Source organism: Meles meles, chromosome 17 (assembly GCF_922984935.1).
Source record: "Meles meles chromosome 17, mMelMel3.1 paternal haplotype, whole genome shotgun sequence".
Lineage (NCBI taxonomy): Eukaryota > Metazoa > Chordata > Mammalia > Carnivora > Mustelidae > Meles > Meles meles.
Genome location: NC_060082.1, coordinates 7,284,833 through 7,304,401, shown reverse-complemented (window position 1 = coordinate 7,304,401; position 19,569 = coordinate 7,284,833). Strand labels below are relative to the sequence as shown.

Below are 19,569 nucleotides of genomic sequence, written 5' to 3'. Positions count from 1 at the left end.
AAAGATCAGAGTGTTCCCTCATTTAAAAAATGACATTAGGGGCGCCTGGGTGGCTTGGTTGGCTAAGTGTCCAACTCTTGTTTCAACTCAGATCATGATCTCAGAGTCATGAGATTGAGCCTCACTTTGGGCTCCTGGCAGAGTCTGCTGGAGATTCTTTCTCTCCCTGTCCCTCTGCCCCAACTGCCTCTCAGGCTCTATGAATGAATGAATGAATGAATGAATGAATGAATGAAAGAAATATTTAAAAAAAACATTAAAGCACTTATCTCATGGTTTTTTTGTGACAAATAAATATGGAAATGAATGAAAAGTGTTTTTAAAATCCCTGGAACATAGATGTTCTATAAGTGTAAAGGTAATCCAAACACAAAAAATTCTGTTTTTAATTTTTTGAGGAATCTCCACACTATTTTCCAAAGTGGCTGCACCAACTTGCATTCCTCCCTTTCTCCACATCGTCTCCAACATTTGTTGATTCTTGCCTTGTTAATTTTGGCCATTCTAACTGGTATAAGGTGGTATCCTCAATGTGGTTTTGATTTGAATTTCCCTGATGGCTAATGATGATGAACACTTTTTCATGTGTCTGCTAGCCATTTGTGTGTCTTCATTAGAGAAGTGTCTTCATTTCCTCAGCCCATTTTTTGGTGTGATTATCTGCTTTTCAGGTGTCCAGTTTGAGAAATTCTTTGTAGGTCTTAGATATCAGCCCTTTGTCTGTAGTGTCATTTGCAAATATCTTCTCCCATTCTGTGGGCTGCCTCTGTTTTATTGACTGTTTCCTTTCCTGTGCAATGAATTTTGGAACACTACATCAAAAACTAATGATGTATTGTATGGTGATGACTATAACACAATAAAAAAAATAAAAGCAAAAAATTCATGTTTCCAAATAAAGAAGTAGGATAGAGATTATATTGCTATCTACATAAGTAAAACATATATACATGATTACCATATAGTATTTACGAACCCAGTGTAGGTGAAGGATTTTTTAAAAGTCTGGAGGAAAATCACATACCAAAATCTGAATAGGGATTGTGCATGCTGAAGATGGGAGAAGGATGGAAATAGGAATGGGCATTTAAAGGGATCCTGAGGGTTTTGAAGGGGCGGGGCGGGGGTGGGAGGTTGGGGGAGCCAGGTGGTGGGTATTATGGAGGGTACTCATTGCATGGAGCACTGGGTGTGGTGCAAAAACAATGAATTCTAGTTACGCTGAAAAGAAATAAGAAAAAAGAAAAAAAAATAAAGGGATTGTAGTTCTATGCATTGCTTTTTTATTTTAAAAAATGTAGAAGCAGATATAACAACTTGTTGACAGTATATACTTCTGCGTGACAGAATTATAAATGGAACTAGTACCTAATTTTAAAAAATTATCAGAAAGAAAGAAATCTAGTGCCATGTAAGGTGAGGACCCCACCTTATTCATTGCCTGTGCTCTTGGCGGGACTTAAGGTGGACTCTGAAGCGTTAGGAGAGATTCGACAGTGGGTGGATGCCTGTTCACCATCGACCACAGATGGTCCCAGACGTCCCCAGATGGGAGGTTCTCCCACGATGAGCCATCATTGGCTATAAAAGGCATCTGGATAAATGTGTTGTTAACCATGGTGAAGTAGACGGATGCATGACTTAGTTAAGAAATAGAATTAGAAATAAATCACAGTAGTCCTGTGGGGCAGGCAGGAGACCGTTCCATGGGACAAAAACCTCAGTAATCCCCACTACGGCCAGCTCCGTAGCTAATTGCTGCCTCTGTGCTATGGAGCATCTCGGAGTCTGCGCCCCGGGCTTCCTGCAAACACGTGGGCACCCGTCTGGGTTCTTCTCTGAAGTCTATCGCTGCTTCTTGAGTGACCACTCCCAACCACGCCTTCCCACCTTCTATAAAGAGATGGAAACCACTCCAAACGTGACGGCCTGTGTTTCCTTTCTCAGTGTTATTATAGCTTTCTACACTTTTCATACATTTACCATCATTTTGATGGTAAATGTATGATGTTTGGGAGGATGTTTGGGAGGGCAAGGAGAAAAAAAAAATAGTTCCATTTATTTTAGAAAGAACGTCAAGTTCATTTTACTTGAGTGTGATGGTTAACTCTGAGCCCAGGTATTTGGTGAACCAGGATTCTGGGTGCGTCTGTGAGGGTGGTTTTGGATGAGATTAACCTTTGAGCCCGTAGAGGCGTCAACCCCTTCCTCCCCAGAGTGTGTGTGGCTCATCCAATCCAGTCAAGGCCGGACAAGGACAAAAAGGCTGAGGAAGAAAGGATTCACTCTCACTTCCTGCCTGCCTGTCTTCCCTGGGCCCTGGGTCCTCTCTCGCCTTCAGCCTTGGACTCAGACTGGAACCGGCACCACAGTTCTGCTTCTCAGTAGGACCCAGCGCCATTGGCTCTCCTGGGCCTGCAACTTGCTGACCACAGGTCTCGGGACCGCTCAGCTTCCACGACTGCATGTGCCGATTCTTTATAACAAATCTCTCCTTACGTATGTGCAGATATGGGTTATGTTTCTCTGCAGAACCCTGCCTCATACAATGAACAGACTCTTTTACATCTTTTAGGCTATTCCATCCTTATGAAGGTTTTAAAAACAAACATGCCGGATTCATATTTATTTCTATTGCATTTCGCATCTTTTGCATGTCGGTTCTAGCCACCTTTTAGTAAGGCTGAGATAGTTTCAGTTCTTTAATAGTCCATTCACACATCACACAAACTTCTAGATTGGTCAGAAACCTGCTTTGATGCTTCGACCTTCAGCCTCCATTGCCTTACATTAATTTTTTTTTCACTTTATTCTCTCCTCAAGGATCCTTAAATATCAAACTGTAATTTAGGTTCTTGCCCAAGGAGTCTCCTGGGCTAGTTTTACTTTCCTAACTCGAGACTCAGTGGTCAACACCAGTGTTCATATTCTATGAACACTGAGTGTCTGTCACTCAGATGAGCTGATTTGCTGGTGTTTACGCAGCTGGCAAATGGCAGAACTTGGACAATTGTACTTAGCTCAAGCACTGTTTGTTAAAGTGTCGACGTGCTGACTTTGTGCTCGGTGCTGGGTTGCAAAGGTGACTATGACAGGGTTCCTCGTAAATAAAATATATGGTAGAGAGCTGTGGTCTTCAAGCCGCTTTGATTATAAATCACAGTAAGAAATAAGTTAATCTAATGACCTTGTTCACACACCCATATTGATAATGAAAGCAAAAGTTTCAGAAAATAATATTTAACTTTCTTCATGTGATACACCTGCTTGTATGTGTATTATAATCTATAATTTAAAACATCAGATCATAATACACTGTATTGACTTTACAAGCCAGGGACGGGCCCCAATCAACAATTTAAAACAAATAATTTCAGACAAAGGGGAACATTATGAGAATCATCTTTAGTTCTAAATTTAGAGCTTTTCTTACAGATGATGTGGTTGCTGTTTATTTTTAGCTTGGACTCATGCCTACCCCTTAGGCATCCACATTTACATACTAATTTATTAACCCCTTGGGTCCCGATAGGATGAACTGCAAATGAGGTCATTCTTGGTAGAAATAATCCTGGAGTGATATAGGACAGGGGAAGGTGGAAGAGGCAGGCACGAGAAGCCTGGCCAAGGATGGGTGACGGGGGCAGGATCCAAGGAATTATCTGACGCCATTATCAAAGTAGAGAATAATCCCAAGACCAATTACGGAATTAGGGGAACTTGGGGGCATCTCGTGGGTAGAATGCCGCAGGGTATTTTGTCTCCTACATCTCTCATCTCAGCGCTTATTTCCTCCCCCAAATCTTCTCTGGTGGCCCTTGAAAGCGCTCACACGTCTTGAGCCTGCCTCTATCACTCACTTGCATGGTATTAATAGGATGTTTGGGGGTCGTGGGAGCAGGCAGTACCTTTCCTTGAATTCCCAGCATCCCGCTGAGAGCCTGGCGGCGGGACTCAGCACACATCCCTGGGCCTTTTCTGAATCTCACCTCCAGCACTGCGACACCCTTGGGTTTACTGATCGCTGGGGCTCTTGCCGTCCAAGCAGGCTATGGTTTTGACAGATCTGGGGCAGCCCAAGGCATGCTGCTCTGTGGATGGCTCACGTTTACACGTTAAAACATAAATGACCCACGCAGGAGGGACCTGCCCTGCCCCGGCACAACGAGCATCCTCCCAGAGCAGACGGAAGCCTAAGGCTGCAGAGACAGGAGTCCAGCCTGCAGCTCCCACAGCTGCGGCTGCATCCCAGCCTGTGATTTCCTTTAAAGTCTGGATTGGTCCAGGGAGCAGAGAGGGCTGGCAAAGAGCCTCTATATATTCCTCACAGGGAAAGGCCATCCCAGACACTTGAGAAGTTTTCAGAGTCTCGCTCTGCTGTTCAGAATTTGTGCTCAAAACTGAGGAGCTTAGCCACTTGCCAAAATGTGCAAAGGACTCGCAGCTTTGCCCCACTCATGCCTGGAAAGGTGAGAACCAAGTTATTTTGGCTTAAGAGAGAGAGAGAACCAGAATCTTTGCTGAGGGGCAGGGGGGTGGATTTCCAGGGGTGATAGAGAGCCGGTGCTGTTCGTTCTGAAGCAGGTGTGTGATTGTAGAGTGGGGCTTGTCTCCTCTCTGCCAACAGCACTGACACTTGTAGGACCTGAGCTGTGGGAGGCAGATCCGACAGGGGCTGTCTCGTGCACCATTTCGTATCCAGATCTCATTTCCTCCGGGGAGATACCGAGGCCATGGGTGCCTGGTCAGGGTCAAAGAGTGCATGATTAAGAGAACGGATTCCAACATCATACTGCCTGCCTTTGAATCCTGACTCTCCTACTTACTGTTTTGTGGGGCTGGGCAATTTATTTACTCTCTCTGTCTTTCAGTTTCCTTCTCTGCGAAACAGAGATGCTGGGAGCATCTACCACAGGGGCTGGGTATTAGGACTGAACGCATTCCTGGATCTTAAACTCTGAGCACACAGCCTGGCACAGCCTAGGACTGTGTAAATGTAGGCCTGTATTACTTGGTGCACGTGGACTGAGAGAAGGAGGCCGGTTTGCAGTGAGGAGAGGGGTTTCTCATTGTTCTTGGTTTCTTGATCCCATTAGATCGTAGTAGCTGGATTCCTGGAGAGAAGAAAGCCCCTGGGACACAGAGGTTATTTACTGGCTAGTACTCTCCTTTTAAATACAGGAGAAAACACCTTTGAGATTCTCTGGTTATCCGTTAAGCTGGATGATATTCTGGAGGGAATCCTAAGCATCCAGGCTAACAACCCAACAACCCTAACTGATGCAGGGAAGTGAGGATCTTATTTCCTAAGAATGGAGTGGGTTACACTTGGTTTGAATTCTCACCATTTAAAGGAAATAAAGTGACCCTTGTGCAATCCAACTGCGTCCCTAAAGCCATTGGCAGTGTTTGCCTAAGAAGGTTGCGTTCAGTGGGCTGTTTGTGATCTCTCTTGCCTCTCAGAAGCTCAGGTCTGACTCCTCTTACTGTTCTATACCTGATTCACAATCAGCCATAACACTGAATTGCTTTTTGTTACCTTTCAGTGCACAGTGAAATCTTACCACGATACAACTAGTGTTCATGTGAAATTCTTTAGGGTGGCCAAGGAGCAAGCGTTTTTTGCCTCGATTGCCTGAAGCTTTTAATTTACAGGCTGGTGGTAGAATCTTGCAATTTTGGTTTCTTATTAATTTTTCTCATGTTCTATTTCCACTGCAAATAGAATCTTAGTTCCAACTAAAATGCTGCCTGAGAGGAGTGCTGTGGAGAAATGGGATTGTGGAACTGTGGAACCGTTAGCTCACATTCGTGGAAAAATCTGAGACTATCTATCCTGGTTTTTCTAGAGAAAAATCTAGACTATCTATCTATCCTGTTCGTTCAAGCACGGTGCTTGAACAAATGCATCCAAACCTACCAACCCTGCTCTCCTCTCTGTCTCTCATTTCCCACCTTGCCAGTGGCCCTCTCTACACTACAGGAGGAATGGAGGTGGACCTCAGGGCTTACTTAGATAAAGATGTTTGAAGAGTCGTATAGCATTAATTAGGATAACGTATATGCTTACAAAACGAATCTGTTTATAATGGAAAGCTGTACCAAAGAGTTGCATTGGACATAAAATTCAGTTTACAAAAACCAGATTAACATGTTGTGATTGATTGTAGTGGAAAGAGGACTGGCAAAGGAGTAAGAAGCAGATTCAGTTTTGTCATTATCTAAATTTGGACCCATGAGCAAGTTCTTTCACTTCCCCGGGATTCTATGTTCTCATTTAATCAATGAGAGTTGGACTGACTGTCTTCTCACCTTCTTTCCCACGCTGCCATAGCTTAAATATATTTAAGACACAGTTTAACTCAGCGGCTAGCAAGAGATGCAATTAAAGGGAAATTTATCCTGATGAATTTCTCCCTAAACGTTTAGGAGCAGAAAAGAGTCGATTAATGAAAACTCATCCAGAACCCAGCCCTGTGCTGAAATCATGGCGGTGGTAGAAGCAACCTACTCTAGGATTCCAATTATGATTTACAAGAAAACAAAATTCACTCCATGTGCCGGGAGATCCAATCCTAGAAAATAGTGCTTGTTCACTATTAAGCATTAAGCCAGAGTCAGCTTTGACATAATCATAGGAACTGTTCTTTCTTTCTTTAGATCTGAAGACTATAGCTTATAAAAACCCAAAGTGGACCTCACACATTTTTATATATTCAGAGATACCAGTAATCCAAACATACGAGCAACAAATGGCCACCACCCCAGACTTCTGCCTCGTGGCGTACTGAAACCAGTGCTGTGTTGGTGGCAATGTGACAGTCAGTGGAAAAATTAAAAAGCTGAGTCAATTCAAGTTCGTATTTTTCACCCACAGTCTTCAACTTTGAATGTTAGGCTTCTTCTGAAGATGCGTTTTATTTCTAGGTTCTCTGAAATAAACTTCTCTGAGCAAGTTTAAGTTTAAAGTAAACATGGCTCTTCCACAAAAGACAAAAATAGTCCAAAATAAAAAGTGTTATTAAGACGATTCCCCCAAAAAGCCGTTAGTATAATATAAGGCAGTCAGGGTGATTAATATAATTGTTCTCTTTCAGTGCTGACAAGTCCTGTCACCAAGTTCACAGTCTCTGCTAACCTAAAAAGGAGAATAAGAGAGTAATGAAAACTTAGCTACTGACAAAGTTTCCCCTGGGATAGTAACCAAGTGTGACAAGCCCTGTACCTCTGTCGGTGTCTGCTGTAGCTCTGATTTCTGTTGAAGGTTATAACGCTGCTGGTGGTGAAATGTTGTCAGTCCACAGTTCACATGGGAGCGTCTGGTCACCTCAAGTTCGTGGCAATGCTGGGAATTTCAGGAACTGTGGAAAGTTAATGAGGAAGGTGACATTCTGGTTTTTTTAATTTATTACTATTTTTACTAAACATTCCATTTTTTCTCCTCTTCCAATTTATATATAGGCCTACGTGGGGGTAATTTAGAGTAGAAAGTCACCTAATAAGCAGGGCCACTGAGCAACTAATTGTTTAAGGTCGTTAAGCCACGTGGAAGCACCTTGCAGAGTGGGCCAGGTTCCTGGGTCTGCAGGGTTAAGTAAATACTGCTTTTTCAAAGGTATGAACACATCCTTGGGCCCACTGTGGAGAAAAAAAGGCGGCAATGAACTTAAACAAGTCACAGCTCAGTGAAAATAGGTAAAAGATGACCAAAGAAGCTGACAGAGAGAGTGGCAGTGACCCTAGCCAACTTTAGGATCATGCTTTCTGGGAATAAGTAGGAATTTAAAGCTTGCTAAGGCTCATAGCGAGTCTTCTGATATAATCACGAAACTTTATTATGTTAAGAAAGTAAAGGGACTAGTCAGTAAAATTGAGGGGTGGTGCGTCGCCCGGAAAGACTTGGATTCTTATTGATGAGACAATATTGATCATTTCTCTGGATTGCCTTTCGACGCTCCATACTTGCCTTAGGCATAAAGACGAAAGACCCTGACCCTGCTCTCAAGGAAATTGCAGGAAGCCCTGCTGGGGAGACCGCTGGCAAGAAATGAGTCCACGGTGCTGAGGTCCACTGTGAAGGATAAAAGCATGGAGTGTAGAGAAGCGGAAGACTGGGAGGAGTTGGGATGGGGGCCCAGAGAGCTTCGGGTGGTCGGGGAAACTTTGCAAGAAATTACAATAAACGGTACTTAACCCAGGCTCATGAATGAAGCCTCAGGAAGGAAAGTTTGCCAGGGCTATGGGAGAAGAGCCGGGAGGAAGAGGCCATTCCAAGGGGCCAACCCCCCAAGGAGCCTGTGCAGAGTCAAGGAAGGGAAAGGGCCCAGCGAGCTTGGCTGCTGTTAGCACCTCTTGGTCGGCTCTGCATTATCCGTCTGAGGCAAGCAAGGAGGGAACTTTGAATTTCTAATCAGTTAACCTCCGGGCAGCACATCCTGTACCTTGTTTCCTTGGGACTTGTCAATTCCCTTCCACTCTGTCTGTGAAGATGGAAGAGATTTGCTCAGCGGAGAGAGATTCTCCCCGCCCCCCACCCCATCACCTAAAGAATGTATTTACTAAATAGACAGTCTGTACTTGGCACATAGTAGGCCCTTAATAAATATTTTGTCAGGAGAATGCACAAATAAATTTATAACGAGTGAAGAAGACAGGGTTGCTCCCAGTTTGGCCTGGTGTTTCTTCTACTTGCAAAGGGTCAGGGAAGGACATCAGCAGGGCTATTAGAGGCTACGATGGGGAGAGAGTGTCTGCTCCAAAACTAAGAGGACTTCCCGCCCGAGGGAGTGGGAGTCCTGTTGGGAAGGGGAGGAAGGTGGAGAGGAGCCTCCAGCATTTCTGCAACTTCCTTAGGAAAATTTTGTTAAACAGGTGAGTCATCTTGTTCCTAGTGGAGGTGGGCCTGGAGCTCTTGGTGAAGCTCCTGAAACCATCACTTCGGCTCTGCCTCCTGCAGTTACTGTCCTGGGTTCTCCCGCGGGTTTCATCCCCTGTTCTGAAGAGGTGCCTCTTCCTAGTCTTCCCTTCAGTCTGGGCCATGTTGAAACACCAGATCTCAATTCACAATACTTTTGGATCCCAGAATCTTAAGTTTGGGAAGATCCTTGAAAGGTTATCTCATTTTTTCCTTCTTTAGCAAAGACAAGCCACTACTCAGGAACAGCTGATATCTAGGGACGGGGCTAATGTTTCTGTGGCTCATGGTTGTGGCTTTTGTCTGTCCTGCTGGCCAGAGAGCAAAGGAACTAAACTTTAATCAGTTCGGTCGGGATCAATTCGGATCAATTCTCAGTAACAGGAACCAGACTATGGCTGGAGGCCAGAAGATCGCAGTTTCCTATCTCTGTCTTCCTTTAAAGCCTGCAATCAGGTCCCAGATAACATTGAGCCTGCACTATATTTTAAAGGGTGAGTCACCCAGAGAAGAAAGACAATGAAAGCCTGTTTTCTACTACCTGAGGAAGTAACTCCTGAGATTTCACGTTTTAGGAAAACCCAGGCAAGGTCACAGTCTATCCCCTGCCTTAACATCAGCAGGGAGGTGGAGCAGAAAGAACCGGGTGCTGGTAACTCTTCCTCTGTTACTCCCTAGCTGTGTGAACTGGAGGAAATCACTAAACCTCTCTGAGCTTCATTTCCTCATTTGTAAATGAGGATATATTTTTTTGTCTGGGATAGATGCTGTATCCCCTATTAAAGAATTAATTTCCTTCCATCCTTCTTTCCCCCTTCATGGGTAGTCAGGAAATCATTTAAATCTCAAATATGTGCCAAAGTCTTCAATAAAACTTATTTATTTTCATCCTTCCTCATCATAACCTTGTCTTTTTAAATAATAAAGATGGATGTTTCAGATAGTACAGTATTTTTACGGTGTCAGCCATCATTCTTTCAGTAGGTATCTCCTCTAAAAATATACCAACTTTCTCCAAAACATTAATAGATGTTAATTTTTACTAAATATTAAGAGACATTAAAAACCAAAATCATACTTAAAAATGAATAACTCTTTAGTATTAGTAAACATCCGGTGAGCATCCCAATATCCTCAATGGCCTTTTTGCAGTTGGATTGTTTGAACAGGATCAAACCAAGGTCACGCTTTTTTATTGTCATTACTGAATTTTATTATTATTAAATAGATAAGCGCTACCCATTGATCTAGTGCTCTTTCTACAATTAACTGGGCTCCGTTATGTAAAAGCGCTTCTTGCAAATGTCCTTAAGGACACCTAGAGACTGCTTTTACCTGGTAGGGAGACATCAGCAATCTTACTATGAAGTGATTGACAGCAGGTGTGGCAAGGCAGGGTGCACTGTTCACAAGCAATGCTGACCTGAGGGGTTTGCTTCCCGTGCCCTTTCTCCCACTCTTCATGTCCCTTCACTGCCAGGAACAGCCTCTCAAAGAGCCTGCCGGTCTTCCCTCCTCTACTGAAGGTTGTGCACCATGCGGGGGGCTGGAAGCCTGCTGGGGTGCAGATCCTTACCCTGTTACTTTACTTCTGGTGGTGGAGCGGGGGCCCCCTGCTGAGCTAGCTCACGTCCAGTCACCCTGCCCACAACGCCCCCCCCAAGGACTGAAAGACAGCCCCAAATCTCCACCCCAGTGCAGATAACACATAAAACCCAGGCACACACTTTGGGATTAGTTGAGAGACCCTTAAATTTCTCCTTAGTCAATAGGACTCCTGTCTTTTATTTCTCTTTTTCTTGCCATTATTTGTAGAACACAGAATTTTTACTTTTTTCTTTTTTTAAGAGAAAGAGAAAGCACACATGTGCATGGGGTCAGGGAGAAGCAGAGGGAGAGAGAGAGAATCTTAGGAACCCAACACAAGACTCGATCTCAGGACCCTGAGATCATGACCTGAGCCAAAATCAAGAGTCGGGTGCTTAACCGACTGAGCCACCCAGGCGCCCTGTAGAACACAGAATTTTTAGATGCAAGTGTAAAAGGCTATAACACATGGGAAGGGTCCTGGGTGGGGAGTGCAGGTGTCCTGAGCTATAACCTTGGCCTCTGCTAAGTAGCAGAGGGTGAGTCCTCCATCAGGTGCTTCTCCTGGCCTCATCAACCAGACTTGTAATAGTGATGAGACAATTCTGTGATCCTCTCCCCTGCTTCCGGCCTCACTACTTTATTGCCCTTAATTTGGATGCCATGCATTTTGAGGAGAGATTGTACTTCTATTTGAATTTTGCATCTCATCCCAAACCCACAGGAAGGCCAGGGAACTAAGTTCTGGATGTAGCTTGAAAGCAACAATCACTTAAAAATGGGCAATTTTCTTCCAGGCACTTTGGATCTCAAAGGACTAAATTAAGAACCCCATATTTCTTTAAAAAAATACTTGTGATGCATTCAGAATAAACTTTCAGCTTGTCAAAAATACATATTTATGGGCAGTGGAATGTGACTCTAATTTTGAGGAATTCCATGAAAGGGAAAGATGGTTTCAGTTTCTTATAAATTCAAGGGTAATTTAGGTTCAAAGATCATGGATTCTAACAGCCTGTGATTTTTGTACTTTGTTTACAGTTAATCTCAAGAGTGTAAGCTCCTGGAGGGCAGGCAGGCAAATGGGATTTAAGGACACAGACATGCTTGGTCTTGAGGATGGGGTTCCGTTGAATGCTTTCACACTAGGTCACTTTTTTCTCCAATGGGAAGAGTGGCCCACTCATGCCCTTCCTTCCCAGTGCTGCCCAGAATGAGACTCACCCTTCACGGTAGCAGTGAAAGAGTTTCCATCCTTGAGGCTGGAATGAGAAGGGTGAATCAGGATTTCTAGTCCTTTATGTATTTAAACAGTCTTCATCTACCACCTGAGTAGATCCTGGAGTCCCCAGATCCTGGAGTCCCAGCAATTCTCAAAGCAACGTGGGGACTGCTTTGGGGACTGCATGGATCCATACCAGGCACATAGTGCACCGTGACTGTAATTTCCACCTACATGAGGACATGGAGCTTGCCTCCATTGCAGGCATTAGAAACTGTGTCTTTCGTGGAAAATCTGAAGGTGTAGCCAACCTACTCACAGGACGCATGTGTCATCAACCCAGCTCATGTGCATGTTACTGGGTTGATTCACTCTGACCAGAGTGCTCCTGGAAAGTCCAGACAGGGCATTTCTTCGCAGATAATTCTATTCCTTTGCCCTGTGGAGATAACAATAACTTGGCCTGTCTTTGTTTCTCCTTCAAAGAGGAAATGTTCCAGGGTTGAAAGGGTTCACCCAGGCAATCTTTTGGGCAGTAGGTGTTCGATCATCACAATGGCTCCATGAAGAGCAAATGAGGCTAAGGTCACGTGTCTAGAGTTTACACGTTCCTTCTCCTATCTGACTGCTTCCCCAGACACTTCTCAAGCAACACCTAGCCCATCTGGAAAAATCTCACTCAGCTCCTCACCACTCTACATTGTAGAATGGCGTTGGAACTACCCTCTCAGAGCCAGAGGAGAAGCAGCTTGCAGTCAAGTAGCTGAAAAATGTAAAGTGCACTGCTCTGTAAGTGCTTATTATCGGTAGTGAAGTGTGTGGAGCTGTTTTGGTCAAGCTACTACTTTTTGACATTTTCTTGTGCAGAACATCTGTTTCTAGATGAGGCACTTGTCTGAGGGGATTCGGGAAATTTAGAAAGAATCAAGATGTTCCGCTGACAGAGTGGTTTCTTGTGTTTGGCAGTGTATTTGAAGTCATAGTTTACAAGAGATACCTGAGTTCAAGGCCGCGGGACGGGATGACCCGTGCGCTTCAGGACAAGGTCAACAGCGTACGTTATTCTCAAGACTTTCTCGGGAGCGCCCATTGTCTACAGTCTGGTGCTGGTGCTTTCTGAATGACAAGCTACCAGAATCCGTTTCTGAATCCCCAAATCTAAAAACATGTATGTCGGTTGAACCTGCGTGCATGTCCATACACGTGCACACACACCCCGGATATTTTTATAACATGGAAAGAAAAGATCTGTTGGAATCAGAGACCCCTGTAAGTAAACTGAAAGTGAAGCTGTTCACAGAAAGGGATGTGGATCGATGGGGATTTTTTCCTTCTCTGACAAATATGTCTCCTACCCTCATGGTGAACATTTACACTTTCCCCTTCAGCTGGCAACATCAAGGGAAGATCCGTCTGTGAGTTGGGATTTTCTCAAAATTCTCAGCTGAAGTTTCAAAAGACTTTTAGATTTTTTTTTAATTGCCTTCTAACTTTTATATTCCAGATTCAGTAAGAATAGCTTAACCTTTGTCTCCCTTCCTGGTACACACAGCACCCTGAGGTTTGTAATCAGGCCAAAATGAGTGGCAGAGGCCGGCCTGCAGTGAGGGAAGGAATATGGAACTTTCATCGGCTTCTCATGGAATACATTTTACTAAAAGGGTCCTGGCTTACGAGCAAGAAAAGGGCAAGAAGAACTAAGACAACGAATGATTATGACAGTCTAGAAATGAGTGTCTTGCACATTTTGACTGCCCAGATGCATGCAGTAAAATCGAATGCCTGGAATGGATGAATTCTGCTCCTTGAGAGGAGATGTGATTTTTTTCTTTTTCTCTCCTCTCTCACACCACCAACTCAGAATCACAGCCCGAGAATAAGATCAGGGTTCTAGACAAATTCTTTCTTTCACAGGTGAGAAAACAGTTCCAGACCTGTTCCGGTGACTTGTCCAAGATCACCTAGCTGTTTAGAGTTGGAACTAATTCAAGATCTGCAGATTGACTTTCCACCTTTATTTTATTTTATCTGATAGACTTTAATTTATGGATTTTGTGTGTCTTCACTTTTAAAATACTTATTCTTCCATAGACAATATCTTTCAAAAGGTTTTGGTTACCAAACAAACTGTTGTCTTTAGGTAAAAAAAAAAAAAAATGTTTCCCCATTACTACGTACCAGCTGCATAGAGCTGCCAATTAGGATAACTGAACCGCTTAAGACAGGCTCATTACATAGCAGTTAAGAGCCCAGGGGCTGAAATGAGATTGAGTTTGACTCCTACCATTGTCATTTATGAGGTTATTTTGGGCAAATCCCCAAACTTCTCTGTAACTCAGTTTTCTCATTTGCAAGGTGGGGGTAATATTTATACTTTCTTCATGGGATTCTTATGTGCACCAAATAAGGTTATGTACTAGATGTAGTGAGTAAACCAGTAAGTTGGCTGGATATGCGTGATTTCTCTTAGTGTGCAATTTTTCTTAATCATCTTCAACTGGGGAAAACTTTGCAGCCAAATCTCAGAATGGGGCTAGAACAGGGAACTGTAAAGCACCCAAAACCACATGAGACAAGTTCCCCTCCCAGCTCCCCTTCTTCATCTGTGCCTGTATCAATGCCTTGTAGATTGTTTTTCTGTCATCTGGAGTAAATATTTCTCAGTGGCAGGCCATGTCTCAAGGCTTTAACTAGATCATTTATACCGTTTAGAAGACATTGTTCTTCCCATCTATGTTCTGTGGCATGTCCCTAGCACCTCCCTGGTCCTCAGGTCTTTTTTCCCTTGCTGTGTGTTATATCTGATGGTCTCCTAAGAGCTGTGACTTGGATTTGAAAGACATACAGTTACACATGCATTTGTCTCCAGTCCCTCTTGCTTTCAGGCTAGAGGAGGGTGCTCAGCCCAGCGACGCCCACTTTTGCATCTTTCTGGTGGCACCTTAGGTGACCATCTGCTTGCTTCCTGGTCTTTGTGTCTATCCTGAGCCCAGATCTCTAACTTAGCAGCTCCCATCCTATCCCAGCAACCACGTAATTTAGGGTGCCCCCACTCTTCCGTTCCTGGTGTGTGAGGTCCGCAGGGCAGACAGCATCTCTCTCTGGGAGGAAAGTGAGGGAACGCTGTAGCCTACTGGAGAGAAGTGTCCAGGATTATGACCCTGCATCACACTCACAGACTTTGAAAGCTTCTTTGGAATTTTTAGGAAATTGTCTTAGGAAAATGTGGACTTCTGTATTAAATATTGGGAAGGATCTTTGGGGAGCTGGAAGAGATTCAGGAAGCAAACACCTGTGTCAGGATGCAGACTAATTCCCTGTCCTCCGTGGTCACACAATTTTCCAGTCAAATCACCCATCCTCAAGCATCTACCCCTTGGGGAGAGTTTCTCTGCTTCTCCCTTGGGGAGAAGCTAGCCCTCCATCCTCTGAGCTCTCACTCACAGAACTTTTTTCATCTTCCTTCTAGTTCATACCACTTTTTCACCCACTTTCCTCAGATTCAACTTGGATTAGGTATTTGACAGTTTTAATTCTTATCCTAATCCTGCAAGGCAGATGTTATTAACATTCCCGTTTCACCAATGAAAAAGCACGGATAATTTTTAAAAATATTTTATTTATGTGTGCAAGCAGGGGGTGGGACAAAGGGAGAAGGAAAGACAGAGAATCCTAAGCCGACTCCTCACTGAGCACAGTCTGATGGGGCTCGATCCAAGGACCCTGAGATCATGACCCAAACCGAAATGAAGAGTTGGATGCTTAACCAGTTGAGCCATCCAGGTGCCCCAGAGACACAGATAATTTAAATGTCTGGCCCACGGTCCCATGTGCTAGTTTCAAATCTAGGGGGTAGTCCACTGTACCATAGCTGTATCCCAATAAAACTATACAGACGTACCTTCTTTGTAAAATGAAAGCTACTTGAGGTGGGAACAGTTTCTTCTTAATTTTGTAAAATACTCCCCTACGTTCTGGTACAGTGCCTGAAAGATGGGGGTTCCTCTATTCAAGCCTGATAAGTGAATGAACATGGAAATGAGCATATGAATCAGTAACTGGATAGTTCTCGAAAACAGAAATCTTGAGGATGATAAGGGATTGTTACAATATTTTGGCGGAGGGAGAGAAGAAATGATATGAAATCAAATCTGGTGCTTCGGACAAGAAATAGTCCTCTTTTTCCTCACACTGAGGTCATTATTTTGCTCAACAAACCCTTTTATTCATTTGGCAAAGAGAAACATTAATCCAGTCTTTCTGATTATTTGAGATAATGAGTTTGGATCTGTTACATAAGGTCACCGTGAGAGGACAAATTGCATCCTGGGAGACATAGTTTTTACTAAGTGATGGGGCACATGTTACTGTTGAGTAAGGGCCTTGCAAATTTTATTTTGCCTCTCTTTCCTTTCTTTCTTCTTCAATACCCTTTAATGCCTACTTTATGTCCTTTTTTATAATATATAAAATAAGTTTAAATAAGGCAGGGGCCGTGTACGACTAGAAACTTTTGGTCTATGAATTCTTCTTTATAATTTCGAGCAGAATGACATGAAGATGTTCAAAGGCTATGAGTCACACCAGTGTAAGAGACGCTGTCGTGGGAATGCCGCTGACCCCTCCACTTTGGGAACTCAAAATAAACCATAAATTTCTCTCTTCCTCAACTTGAGGATGATGTTCCCACTATTCATTATCTGGCTTCCAAACTGAATTACCAAAAGTCCAGAAATCTTGCCAACAATATTTTGAATAAAACAGGGAATTGAAGGTCAAAGGGAAGTAATCTGCTTGTATCCTGTCTGCTTCCCCCCCGCCATGGCCTCTTTCATCACCCCCAATAACCTACTCTTGAGTGATGAATGTGTCAAAGACAGGCCTTGAAAGCATGGGAAATATTTCCATTTCCACAGGAACCCATGGGTAGGGAGTAGCCAATGCCTGGGAAAAACAATACTCTTTTTTTTTTCATTTTTAAATAGCAGCACAAAAGTGGTGATACTACAGTGTAACTCTGAGCCACGCCAAGAAGCAACAGGCATCTCCAGATTGGCTTTCTGTGTCTCTCCATAGGAGTCTTTTCCAGCAATGTACCTTCTCTGTGCCCTCAGAATTAGTTGTGATATTCTATGGTGGAGGCCTTCTGAAAGCAGCTGACCTTGCATGTTAACCAAACAGATCTCTGTTGCACATATTCTATTCTGTTCTGTTCCATTTCATTCCATCCTATTCCATTCCTTTCCATTCCATTCAGCCAATGAATATTTAATAACCAACATCCATGGGCAAATGCTGGGCTAGAAATAGTAGAGCAAATGTAATTAAAGGATAATAAGAACAGGTAAATCTTGCACTACTGGGCATTTGCCCCAAAGATACTGATGTAGTGAAAAGAAGGGCCATCTGCACCCCAGTGTTCATAGCAGCAATGGTCACGATAGCCAAACTGTGGAAGGGCCCAAGATGCCCTTTAACAGACGAATGGATAAAGAAGATATGGTCCATATATACGATGGAATATTATTGAGCCATCAGAAAGGATGAACACCCAACATTTGCATCAACATGGATGGAACTGGAGGAGATTATGCTGAATGAAATAAGTCAAACAGAGAAAGATAATTTTCATATGGTTTCACTTATTTATGGAACACAAGGAATAGCATGGAGGACATTAGGAGAAGGAAAGTAAAAATGAAGGGGGGGAAATCAGAGAGGGAGATGAACCATGATAGACTGTGGACTCCAGGAATCAAACAGGATTTTAGGGTTGCCTGGGTGGCTCAGTTGGTTAAGTGTCTGCCTTCGGCTCAGGTCATGATCCCAAGGTTCTGGGATCAAGTTGCACATCAGGCTTCTTGCTCAGTCCTGATTCTCCCTCTGCCTGCTGCTCCCCCTACTTGTGCACTCTCTCTCTCTCTCTGACAAATAAATAAATTAAATACGAAAAAAACCCAAGGTTTTAGAGGGGAGGAGGGTGGGAGGATGGGTGAGCACAGCAATGGGTATTAAGGAGGGCACATACTGCATGGAGCACTGGGTATTATACGCAAACACTGAATCATGGAACACACCGCATCAAAAACACACTGATCAAAAATTAATGATGTGCTGTGTGGTGACTAACATAACAAAATAAAAATTATTTTAAAAAATAAGAAGAGGTAACTCTTACAGAAATTTACTCTGCTCCAAGTGCTATTCTGAACATTTTAATGCATTGATTTATTCAGCCTCAGAACATATGTATGAGGCAGAAACTGTATTATCACCATTTTACATAGAAAAATGGAGGCTCAGAATTTAAGTACCTTGCCCAAAGTTATCCAGCTGGTAAGTAAGAGTTGGAATATAAGCTCAAGGAGTGCAGACCTGTGCCCTTCGGAGTTATAGAACTTTAGTGTACTGAGTTAATTTCAAGATGCTCTGGGAGACCAAGAAAGTAAGACATGGTACTCACCCCCAAGAAGATTGCTATCTCACCGGAAGTACATACATCTGGAGCTCTTAGATGTACACTCATGGGGGCTGACAGCCCTTGTGTGAAAATGTGCTGTCCATGATTATGCAGGAAAAATGTGTTCTATCCCTTGCTGTAACTTATTAGAAATCTTGGGATGAGATCTTGTAAAAACCTTTTAATTTCTATGAACCTCAGTTTTTCCTCTTTTAAAGTAAGAGAAGGGCAAATTAAAAGCCCTCTAAGATCCCCTGAGCATGACTCTATTTTGTGATTTTATAGTAGAGAAGACAGAAAGCAGTCTAGGCTGGGGTAGTTACCAGGTTTTAGGAAAAGAGAAATTTGTTTGGGGCCCAGAGTATTAGAACAGATTTAAATTGCCATACGGATGGAGGGAGAGGAAGATAATGTGCTTGGGAGATAATGATGTGCTTGGGAGATAATGGAGAGACCAGCAGGAATAAGATAGACATTTTCCTTCATTGGCACAGGATTTTTAGTAAATCATCATCATCATCATCCCTGCTATGGGGACATGGCAAATACACCAGGCATTAATGTAAGTGCTTCATTATAGTAACTCCTTTTATCATCATAAGAACCTTATGAAGTAGGTACCATTATTGTCTCCATCTTACTGATTAGAAAACTGAGGAGAAGTTTAAGTTTTTAAACCTTACCAAAACCTTTTAAGGTAAGGTTTAAAAACTTGCCAAAAGTCAAATATGTAGTAAGATAAATCTGGATGATTTGGCTCTGTGCCCTTAACCACTATGCTATTCTATCTCTTGCCTTTTAGTTTTGGTATCAATTTGGTTATGGGTAAGAGCCCAATACTTCACTTTGTTGTCCCTCCAGGAACAGCCTCATTGCTTTACGGATTTTGCGGTTATGCAACCTGGGAGAGGATTTTGCCACAGTTGGGAGGTGGACATTTTCTTTGCCAAGTACAGGGAAGAGATTGAACACAATTCAAGTGTTATTTGTCCCTGTAATCATGGAACTGAGATCTGGAAAGTGTCGTATGAGATCATCTGGTCAGATCCAGGTGGTTCCATATGACTTAAATTTTCCAAAACAGCTAGTTGCTTGTCTTTTCTTGATGACTTTTTTTCAGCAATGGAAATTTTGCCACATATAGTTCACTATCCCCATGGTTTCATCACCACATGGTGACTGAGTTCTCCTGAACACTTACTGTTTTAATTTAAGCAGTCTTGTGTTTGTGCGGGGGCTGCTTTTTCACACATACAGGTGACTGGTTTTGGATAGTTTAAAATGGATACATCATTATTTATGTTCTTTGCTTGAAGCTTCACCATGCCTTGAAGCCACTCTTCAGCCCCTTGCTTGGGTTTGGAGATCATTTCGGATGAAATCAGG

At 43.2% G+C, this 19,569-nt stretch overlaps 1 protein-coding gene across 1 annotated transcript in view; it reads left to right on the top strand.

Moving 5' to 3' along the window:
• Positions 1-4,321: 4,321 nt before the first annotated feature.
• The window catches only part of RGS5 (regulator of G protein signaling 5), a 51,251-nt gene continuing 36,003 nt past the window's right edge, over positions 4,322-19,569 (top strand). The window contains exon 1 of the mRNA XM_045982879.1: positions 4,322-4,469. Coding sequence (XP_045838835.1) covers positions 4,426-4,469 — 44 coding nt within the window. The 5' untranslated portion in view covers positions 4,322-4,425. The remainder of the gene's footprint in view (positions 4,470-19,569) is intronic.